This window comes from Rhea pennata, chromosome 4 (assembly GCF_028389875.1).
Source record: "Rhea pennata isolate bPtePen1 chromosome 4, bPtePen1.pri, whole genome shotgun sequence".
NCBI classification, from domain to species: domain Eukaryota; kingdom Metazoa; phylum Chordata; class Aves; order Rheiformes; family Rheidae; genus Rhea; species Rhea pennata.
Window position 1 is genome coordinate 15,644,457 of NC_084666.1, and position 10,701 is coordinate 15,655,157.

General features: G+C 42.1%; 1 protein-coding gene and 1 long non-coding RNA gene across 3 annotated transcripts in view; both read right to left on the reverse strand.

Moving 5' to 3' along the window:
- The window catches only part of RAB28 (RAB28, member RAS oncogene family), a 66,053-nt gene extending 58,691 nt beyond the window's left edge, over positions 1 to 7,362 (reverse strand). The window contains exon 1 of one of the 2 annotated variants that reach the window (XM_062574572.1): positions 7,046 to 7,362. In XM_062574572.1, coding sequence (XP_062430556.1) covers positions 7,046 to 7,123 — 78 coding nt within the window. In that variant the 5' untranslated portion in view covers positions 7,124 to 7,362. The remainder of the gene's footprint in view (positions 1 to 7,045) is intronic. The other variant, XM_062574571.1, reaches the window with a different exon arrangement.
- Positions 7,363 to 8,656: 1,294 nt separating this feature from the next.
- LOC134139978 (uncharacterized) lies at positions 8,657 to 10,355 on the reverse strand. Its single transcript, XR_009958295.1, has 2 exons — positions 10,205 to 10,355; positions 8,657 to 9,051 (listed from the first exon to the last, which is right to left on the reverse strand). It is a non-coding gene; the product is annotated as an uncharacterized LOC134139978 (long non-coding RNA).
- Between the last annotated feature and the right edge of the window lie 346 nt (positions 10,356 to 10,701).

Here is a 10,701-nt window from a genome sequence, read left to right on the forward strand (position 1 = left end):
TAATATATACAAAAAGCAACAAGGTATATGTTTCTGTTGTATTTCAAAGATAGTATAATATTCACATTACAGAATATTACACAGATGTGAATGAAATATCATTAGTATGCTCCACCTGACACAAAGTGACACTACCCAAAACCTGAAGAGCTTACTATTTCTAAAAAGTGCTCATTTCCAAAACAAGGGCCCATCCCTGGTACAGAATACCACAATCCCAAACCAACATTCTGTGAAGGAACAGACATCTGCACAGTGCACAGGCCCACAGGGGCTCCAAAGTGTTGCAGGATTCCTGCCACTGTACATGAAAGTTTCAGGATCAGGGATTACATACAGTCTAAGATGGAAACAAAGGCTGCAAACATTTGTACACAGAAAAGAGACTGAACTCATGTTAGTAATGTACATTTGCAAAACCATTCCACTAAAAACAACTCTGAAAATTTATTTCTTAGATTTGTATTTTGTGGCTTTATGAAAGTAGACTAATACATCGTCAGCCTAATAAAGAATATCAGCTTTTACTACAGGACACTACTTTTACTATTACCACTAAAAGAATGCACAACTAACTAACATAAAATAATGAAGCATGGTATTTAAATTCTTTCACTAGCAATTTAATCTCTTCATGTAAGGCAAAAAAAAAAAAAGAAAAGAAAGAAAACCCCACAATCTAAGGTTATAGAAAAACAACAAAAAAGAGAAGTAGAATTACAAACTATTTGTACTGTTTACATTGTCTAAAAAAATAAAATATATTAAATGTGAATGCCATGTAGCTAACCATATATCCTACACTAATTTAGAGGCAAACACTCACAAATCTCTTGTTAATATCACACATGGAAAAAAAAAGTAATTACAAAAATAAAATCTAACTAAGTTTATTTATGCGGGGGAAAAAATAACAACTTCGCAAAACCCCTATGCTGCCCTAGAAAACTCAAAATTAGCAAAAAGGATTTTTTCATCAACTTTCAGTTCATCAAGATCTGAAGAGGTAAACCACGTCAACAGTTACTAAAAAATGCTGAGCACAATTAAAGTGCTTCAGTAAAATAATGCCAGTCATTCTAAAAAGTGAGAACAGACAAGTTCTATTTAATAGATCTGCTGTAACAAAGATCTAAATTATGCTAGTAATATGTCAAATAAGTACACAGAAGGAAAAAAAATGCAACTTACTCTTTTTCTGCATGAACACATGACCACCACAGCCCCAGCATTAAAGCTCTAGTATGAATAGGCAAACATTTATTCAAACATAAAATTACTTGTGAATTAAATAACAAGATTTACTGTTCTCGCTTGTATCACATTTGTCTTCCTATTGCTCTCATATAATAACAGGTATTTTGAGATGAGAAGATATGTTTAGGAAGTAATCTAAAAATCAGTTAAACACTATGGCAATATTTTCATTTACTTCATTGAACTCAAGCCCTGAGAGGATTAAAAATAAATAAATAAATGAAAAAGCATGTAAATTAGAAATAGCCTAAGTACACTTACACATTTATATCGCTGTGGAAAGGCTGAGAACCACACAGGATGAATCATAAGAAGATTCTTCTAGCTGTAGCTATGTGACTGTAATACTAATGATGTGCAAAATAAAATTCAACAAAAATTCAGCCTATAATACTAAAAACTCAGTATTGCAGAACCTTAAGATTATAAAGTCATTATTTTAAAATTCTCATGACCCTAAATGATGTAGACAAAAACACTGCAGGAATACACTTCATAGTCTTTCCTTTGCAATTTTCCTTTTCATTGAAGTAACTAGCATCCAGACTACAAATTAAAATATCATCTGACTATATCATAGTATTGTATATTCTCCAACACATTACTTTAGATCTCCATTAAATAAACAACCTCCCTTCTTGTTTTAAGGGCTCAGTTAATACTGGCTTTATCACTCTGTGACACTCAAAATTCCCTGAAGGTTTCTAAGGGTGTTAGTAAAAATAAACAACATACATTCAAATAACAGCCTACCAATAAGAGCAACAAGTGATCAACAGCATGGCACAGCTCTCTTAAACAGTTTTCTCTACTGCGCTCCTGAATGCAAAGGAATTTATAGCAGAAAATCATTGACTAACTCCTTTTTAATTTTTTTTCTAGTGGATGTTAGTGCTCATGAAAGGGGTTGGATTACCAGACTTGAGTCCTCTATTTATTCACAGAACAAGTATTTATCCAGAAAACACTAAGAGCAACAGTTCAAACTCTTCCACAACACGAAATGGAGAAGTTATCCCAGTGCATATTCAGTTACTTTTATAATGCAAATTCTGCCTTCAATCCTGAAATTGTTCTCTATCATGCTTCCCATAAAAGATTCTGCACAATAGTTTTGCTTGTAAAGCTATGATGGGTAGTATCAATGTAAAAAAAAATTAAAGTTAAATAATAGTTAATGCAACTCTAGCTTTAAAAATAAACAAGTGATTAGTAACTGTTCATAAAAAGATCAGTCTCAATTCATAGTTTCAGCCATTAATCTAGTGATCAGAGCATAACATAATTTCAACAAAATCTTGTTCCCTGACGTGTCTACTAAGAGAATCAGAGTACCAACTGCCATAGTAGACTTTCCATTAAACCTAATTTGATAGATTCTGACATTTGTTTTAAAAGCTCTAAAGGAAATGCTTATATGCTCTTCCAAATGGCAATACACTTCTGAATCTTGGTCTTGCAACTTCCCTCTTTTAAGGGGAAAAAAAAGTTCATTGGGTACTAACAAACAGCAATCAAGGCAGCAGTGAAATATATACAAAACACTGTTCTAACGACAAACTGATATTCAGGGGTTGTTTTGGAGATAAACAAAGATGCAATTAAACCTCAAGGGTGAGGCAAAGAAAGAATGTCTTGCTTACATTTTTCAGTGTCATCAACTTATTGTATAAACTTTGCTGACAAGTTATTCCTAAATGACTATATAAGTAAATAGAAAAAGAAAGCAAAAATATTTATGAAATAGTAGCAGACAAGTCACAAAGTACAAATAAAGACAGCTAGCTCTGACACTTTTTGCTCTCCAGGAGAATGTGGGAACTCAGAGAAAACCTTATCAACGATAGTTCTTTGAGAACTTGAGAATCTTAAAGAAAGCTTTCAGAAAGGAATGCCAAAGCCAATATCATAGTTATAAAAATGAGAAACTAAAGCTAAAAGTCAATACATGTAGCACAAAAGTACATAGTCCTGGTACCACAAATTTCCATTCATGTACCAGCTTCACTAATCTATTGAGAATCACTACCACTTTCCAAAAAGCAACAGGTATCTGTCCCTTCGATCTCACACCCTTATAAAATGCCAAGGCCACTCTCTAACCACAGCAACACTGATCCCTCAACCATAAGCTGTCCCTACTACAAAAAAATGAAGATAGACAAAATGAAAAGAAATACTAAATAAATGACGGAAATGCACTAACTATTATAAACAAACGTAACTGTTCACTGTAGAGAACTTCTTACAGAGAACAGTCTACCTTCATGAGGAAGGAAAACTGTACAGATATCTGATAAAAAACAGATAATAGAAACAGTTCTATCATATGAAGCTAATGTCTTTCCAGTCCACCTCTACTTATCAAAAAGAGTAACTTATTAAGACTGAAATTAGATATTAATCTATGAAGAAATATTTATATAGGCCAATCTGCACAGGACCCCTGAGAATGTTTAATCTTATAAATGGCAAACTATAGCAGCAGTTAGTAAACATTTTTAAAGATTTTGAGATCAAGTGTAACAACAAGATCCAGGATTAACACATTATTTACAAAAAAATGGTATCCTCAGAAATCCAAAAGTGGCACCACTCAGCTGTTAGAATCTGTGCCTCAGTTCCCACAAACTCCCACACCAGGCTGGGCACTACATGTATCATTTTCAACATCCGATAGCAGGAAGAGGAGGCAAAGGCAAGGTGTTCCAGCTACCCTACTTCCGTCTCCAGTTGCAATGGGTGGCAGAAGGACAGAACTGCAACTGCTTCTCTTCTTCAGCATGTCTATTTTTCAGGACCTCCTTTCCTGTGAATAGCTCCAAGTTTACTTTCAAAGGCCCGAAGTTGGTTTTTTGTTTTTTTTTTCCCCAACAGCAGCAAATCAAAATGGTTCCAGTTCAAATCAACATCGCCATATACTTTATTAATAAGACAACCTCTGTATAGAAGGAGCAGAAATATATGGATTATAACATTTTTTTTCTTCAATCCATACTAGTATTGCTGATTTATTGTAATGAAAACCATTTTGGCTCAGGAAGAATGGAGCAAGAAAACTGATTTAAGACCTGTATACACACAGCATCTTATGCATCTATCTTTCTTCTAGTAATCAATATGCAGGAAAAAAAATACTATCAGTAACAGCTGCTTATTTTTGTCTTACGCTGTCCCCATGTCCAATTTCATACTTTTTTTCAGATTGTGTTCCTACTTTGTCTGCTTTATTTAAATAAATAAAGTCTCTTTCAGATTTTCTGTCCCACACTCCTTTCATGCTTTCTTCCCTGTCAGCTCTCCTTCTCTTAGACCTTACTCTAGCAGTGCTTATTGCTTCCCTTAAAAACAATCCAATTATTCATTCAGCTACCATATAACAAACGAATAGAAGTACATCACTCCTCCCTTGCCTCATGAATAGAGTAATTCCTAGCCAGTGGTAACATACACATCTTCCTCAGCTTGAACTGATGCTATTTTGTTTTTAAATTGTTTCCAACAGTTCTACAGGACCTGAATCACGTTACTTCTAAATAATGTGTGATACTGGACAAGAAAAATAAATGCAAGTTATCATCTTCAGTCAACTGACACAAGGACATTACTTTTTGGGAAAACTGAAGACCAGACAGCTCCCGAAAGCCAAGAGAGAGGGTATTAAAAGGAAAAAGCTATGGAAGTAAGTCAAATGGCGAAATTTCACAGTGAACACATGAAATGCAGTATTTCAGAGGCATCGCCCACTATATCCTACATTCTTCCTGTCCAGCAATTCTAGTGACAGAGGAAGAGAAAAACCATACCTTCTATAGCAAGTAAAAGGATAAGTATGTGAACTAGGTGTGAAACAAATGTGAGAAGCTAGATTTGAAAACACATAGCACACACAGAGGAAGCAGAATGAGACCAACAAAAGACAGAAACCTCAGTTATTTAGTCTTCACGGGTGCTCTTATCCCTCACATACCAAAACCCAGTCACTTCTTCATTTTTACCAGATTCTACTACAAATCTAATATTGGAACTGTTTGCTGCTAGGCCAGCAGGATGGCTATAAGAAGCCTCTATTACAGCATCATCTAGGGGGGATAGGAGGAAAAGCAGCCCACCATAACATAATTGCTGCTTATGCAGAATAAGCTATACTTGAATCACAGGATTCCCAGACCCAGCAGGAGATTCAGTGAATGGCAGTTCCCATGTGAGAGGTAGGAACCAGCAGGAACATATATCAAAAACTCAAGAATGCTTGAAAACCCATGTTTGGTGAGAAGTCTTGCCACAAGGTGCAGAATAGCAGTAGCAAAAGGATTCTTCATTTTGAATGGAAAACTCCTGGGAAAAGTTACCCATAGAAGCAGCACTCCAGCAGTCAATCCTGTATATTCACTATACTCTCATCACACAGTAGCTCAGAATTGTCTATCTAATAACTCACATGAAAGCAATATCACTTTAGGCTGCATTTAGAATCATTAGTCAGAAAACAACTTTTTGTTTTAACATAAAATTCTGTATAAGTAAGTGATCAAAGCCATGCGCATACCTTCACTAAGTTTACTTTTATTAAAATTATTTTACTATTTTATTAATGTCTGGCAGATTTTTAACCCCCCACAAAGAATATTTCTATTTTTCACCTCTTGTCTCTCTGTATTTTCAAAAAGTTAGTGACAAATGAAAAGCTCTATTCTTAGAATCCACGATAAAAATTAATATTTTCAGATACATCTCACAAAAGGATTCAGACTACATACAGCAAAAGTTGTTAACACATGTGTCTAGTAAAAAATCAGTGATTATTTCCATAGATAGCAAAGTGGCCTCTGTTTTGCCTTATTTGCTCTATATTTGCCTAAATTTCCCAGTATCTTTTTAAAAAGTAAGTATGAACTGCACTCACAGACTAATAACCCAACATTTACGAACAGTACTTAACCACACTGATTTCATATGGGGGGGAACTTTCCTTAAAAAGAAAAAACGCAAAATAAGACTAAATCAACCCAGAATCGTCCTTCCAAACTCTGGAACAGGGTTGTTAGTACATTACTAACTCTGAAACCTAAATAAGGAGATGAACATCACCACCATCGTGAAGATCAGCATGGGCAACTCTTGCACCGCCCGTTATTTTGGCGGGAACAAGCAGCCCACGTGCCCGGCCCCGCTCCAGCCCCTTCCCGGGCATTTGCCGGGCTGCCCCCGCAGGGGACAGGGCTGCCGGCTGGCCTGGCAGCCCCAGCGCTGCCATCATGCATTGCCCGGACCAAGTCTGCAGCGCACTCAAGGCACGGGAAACTCAGCACCAAGCGGTTCCATACTAACTACGCCGTTAGCCGCTTGTTTTATCAACGGACTCAAGGAAATTGGATTAAAGTCGTGTATGCCTGCTTAGGGGTCACCTCCTCGGATGCTACGCGGCTACGGAAACGCTGCCAGAGGGCTTCGCTGTCGAGCGCCGGGGCAGCTCCGGCCGAGGCTCCCTCGGGGCAGACGCAAGCGGCCCCGGCGCTGCGCTCCCCGGCGAGGCGCCCACCGCCGCACGCGGGCCCGGGGCGGCGGGGATCCGTCCGGGCCTCCGCTACTGCCCCGGCCCCACACGCGGGGGAGGCCCCGGAGAAGGCGCGGCGGCAGGGGAGCGCCCGCCGCGGTCCCTCGCGGCGCCGGGTACCGCCACAGCGCCACGGGCTCGAGCGGCTGCGGGCCGCTCCCCCCGCAGCGGGCGGGGAGCCCAGCGGGAAGGGCGCGGGCGGCCGGGGCGCCGCCGGGGGCTGGCACTGACCTTGCCAGAGGTGCCGTCCCCCAACAACGCTAGCTTGAGCTGGCGGTCCGGACTCTCCTCCTCCTCCGAGTCCGACATGGTCCCCGCGCCCCGGAGGGGAAGGGGAGGGGGCGGAGGGCAGCCGGGAGGGACGGGGCGCGGGAACGCGCAAGAGGTGGAGGAGAGGAGCGAGCGCCGCGGTCACAGAGCCGGCAGCAGCGCTGAGGCCGGAGCCGCCATCTTCCTCCAGCGCGCCCGCCGTCGCTAAGGCCCGCTTGAGACGAAACCAACGAGAGACCGGAGGGGAGAGGAGTGGGTAGCTCGCGGGCGGGAGCTAGAGCAACAAGCCCAACAGTCGCTCCGCGAGCACGCAGGGGGCACCCGCTACGCCCTCACTCCTCCCCCCCGCGGGTGGGCGAATGGTTTAGCCCGGCTCACCAATACGAGCGGCAGTGGTTGAGCCCCCGATTGACGCCTCAGGCGGTAACTAAGCAACGTACAGGTCAGAGGTCGCAAGGGCGGTGGCGAAATGGGCGCCATCTCTGACGAGGGGAGGCGGTGCCGGGTGGGGGCGTGGCCTCGGTGCACGCCACGCCCCCGGGGGCGGGGCTATCGCCTTGACCACGCCCTGGCTCCTGACTCCTCCCCAGAGCGGCGCGGCCGGTGCTCGCGGCGGGGGCCTCGCCGTGCCGGGGCGGCTCCCGGCGCCGCGGCCGCGCCTCCGCCGGGGCCAGCGCGGTGCTCGCGTCTGCTGCGGCCGCGCCGAGCCCTGCTCTCCGGAGAGCGCACTCAGAAATAAACCAAGCTTCAGCGCGCCCACGCCCTGCAGGGGCAAAAGCACTCGTCTCTGAAAATTGTTCCATTGCCTCCCGCTAAACACTTAGCGTGACTTACATCTTGAAAAAGTTTTGAAGACTGTTGTGTTTAATTCTGATTAGTGGTCTGGACAGGCAGTCCCGGAAACCTGAAGGCTGTTCTGTGTTTACCTAGTGCATGTCCTAAGCAATAATGAAAAGTCTTTTCTCAAGAGATTATTGCTCATGAATAAATGAAATACATCTTGCAGTCTTCATAATTTTGGTTGAATAGTTCATACAGTTTGACAACATCCTGCAATAATCTAATTACATTTCTCTCTAACAGCCTTGCTGTGCAAAATTCCCGCACAATTCAGTAGTCACAGCCTTGAAAACTTTTTGTTGGCATTTTTTATTTGCAAGGGTCTACAAGTGCCTAAGGATGTTAGTTGAAAAGGACTAAATTGGGGTTACTACCTACCAGTGCAGTTCCAATCATAATGCCATACAGGGATAAGCTATGTTAGTTCAAATCACTGATCATACTATTTCACGCTATCTCACTTCTCCTTCAGTGCCCTCACTTAATATTGTCAACCAACAGGCCATCAGGAAAAGGAGATATGCTGACAGGTGAAGACTCTGTGAAGTGTCACATCTACTCCAGTGTCTTTTTCCTTTTGACCATGAGAAGTCACTCCTCAGACATTATTGACAACCGCTTGTCTAGCCTAACCCTAAAAACCACCAGGTTGCATAGGAAAATTGTGAAGTTTATCTATTAAGAACTTTTCTATCCTTCCAGATAAATAGTAAGACACCCTTTCTAAATATCTCAACTGAATTTTAAACTATTTTATTATGCACAATAAGACCATAGAGAGCAGTTTAACACCTCCTCTTTACAGCAGTCTTTCATATGTTTGAAAACTGTTAGCATGTCTTAACTCAGTCTTCTCCTCTGTAGACTAAACAGCTCTTCTTCTTTCAGTCTTTCCCTAGTTTGTCTTTTCTAGGCTTCTGATTATTCTTGTTGCTTTCCACTGGCCCTTCTCCACTTTCTTGAAGTGTTGTGCCAAAAGCTGGATACAGTACTTTGGTTGAGGTCTTATGAGTACCGAGTAGAGTGGAAGTATTACTTCATGTGTCCTGCATATGAGACTCCTGTTTATATATCCCAGTATGATGTTTGCTTTCTTCACGGTATGACATTGCTGAATCATACTGTTTCTGATTTAAAAAAAAATAAAAAATAGAGAGAGAGAGAGATCTGAATCTTCTTTTCCAGAACTGTTATCAGCACTTCATATACGTTTAAGGCTTTATTCCTATTTAAATCTAGTGCTTTGTACATGTCCCCACTGATTTTCATCCTGTTTTCTGGCTATTTATCCAATTTCCCAGTATAATTTTATTTATTATTTAAAAATATTTTTATCTGCTGTCCTTCCAAGTGCATGCAATCCCTCCCAAATGCCAAAAACTATTCAGGCATGGTTTACACAGCAACTTGAACAAAAGAGGCAGCTAAAACTGTTTTCAGTATATGTGCTTTAATGGATGCAATATCAAACTAAGAATATTTAAAACAACTTTGTATATCTGAACAGAAGTCATTCCTCTTTCAGTCAGGTTTTCCTTCTTGGAAATTATGTCAGAAGTTTCCAATCTTACAAATAGTTTTACTCAGTCCTCAATGGGCTCAAAAATATTCCTTATTCCAAAAAGCTACTTAGGTATTCAAGTGTTTGCAGAATGGAGGCCAAATGCTTTCCCAATAACATTCTGCAAAAAAATAAATAAATAAATAAATAAAAAGGTAGACAGACCTTAATTTCTAATGCAAAACCAGACACCATCTTTGACACTTTCTTTATATTTCATAAAGAATTAAGACATTTACTCATCAGCTGTTTTCCGTTTCAAAACACCTTTTAGCCTAATTATACTGTAACTTCTACTAACTAGGAACTTCAGCGAGATCCACATCTGAATAGCTTCTCTTAGAAGGAAGAGCCACTGGAACAAACATGGAATTTTCCTTTAAGATTCCTGAAGTAGTGGGAGTGTTGTCCAATTAGCACTGAATATTTAGAACTTCCACATCTCTCATCTGGGCAGACATACCTGACAAACCATTAAAATATTAAAGGAACTAGCTAATTTGGCCTCAATCACACACACACACAAAAAAAAAAAAAAAAAAAAAAAAAAAAAAAAATCCAAGTTTCCCAGTTAAGTTACTGACAGCTCAGTAAAAAAGAGGGCCCCACTCCCCCCACTCCCATCACTCAGAACAGCTACTAAAAACCCAAACCAGCACTCTCATAGCATAGGTTAGCAAGTAAAAATGTGCACACACTTATAATCCTTCATTACTTACACATTTTCTACCAGGAGAGTAACTTAAGACTTCTTCTGCTCGTTGAGGACCGCAGCCGGGCCGAGGAGCCTTTCGCATCGGCACCCTGCCACGCTCAGCCCGTGCCAGGCCGCCGGCCTGGCCCCGCCGGCCCTGGGGAACTCGCTTCTGGAAGAGCAAAGCTCTCGGCCCGCAGGGGAGGCCGCGGGCTGCGCGCGAGGGCAGCTGGGCCTCGCCCGCCCGCGAATCCAGCGGGCGCCGGCGCTCGCAGGTGGCAGGCGAGGCGCGGCCGCGCCGCCGCTGGGGGCCGGCCGCGGCGGCCCCTTTAAGGCGGAAGAGGCGCGCGGCCGGGCGCGCGGCGCGGCCGTTGCGCGGCGGGGGCGGCGCTGCGCTCTCCTCAGGGGCGGGAGGCGGGAAAGCGGCGCCGTTAAACAGGTTCCCGAGAAATTAAAAACTCTCCGAAGCCCCTGGGGACAAGCGTGGAGTGTGGCGAGAGGAAAGAATTAGGAGGGGACGGA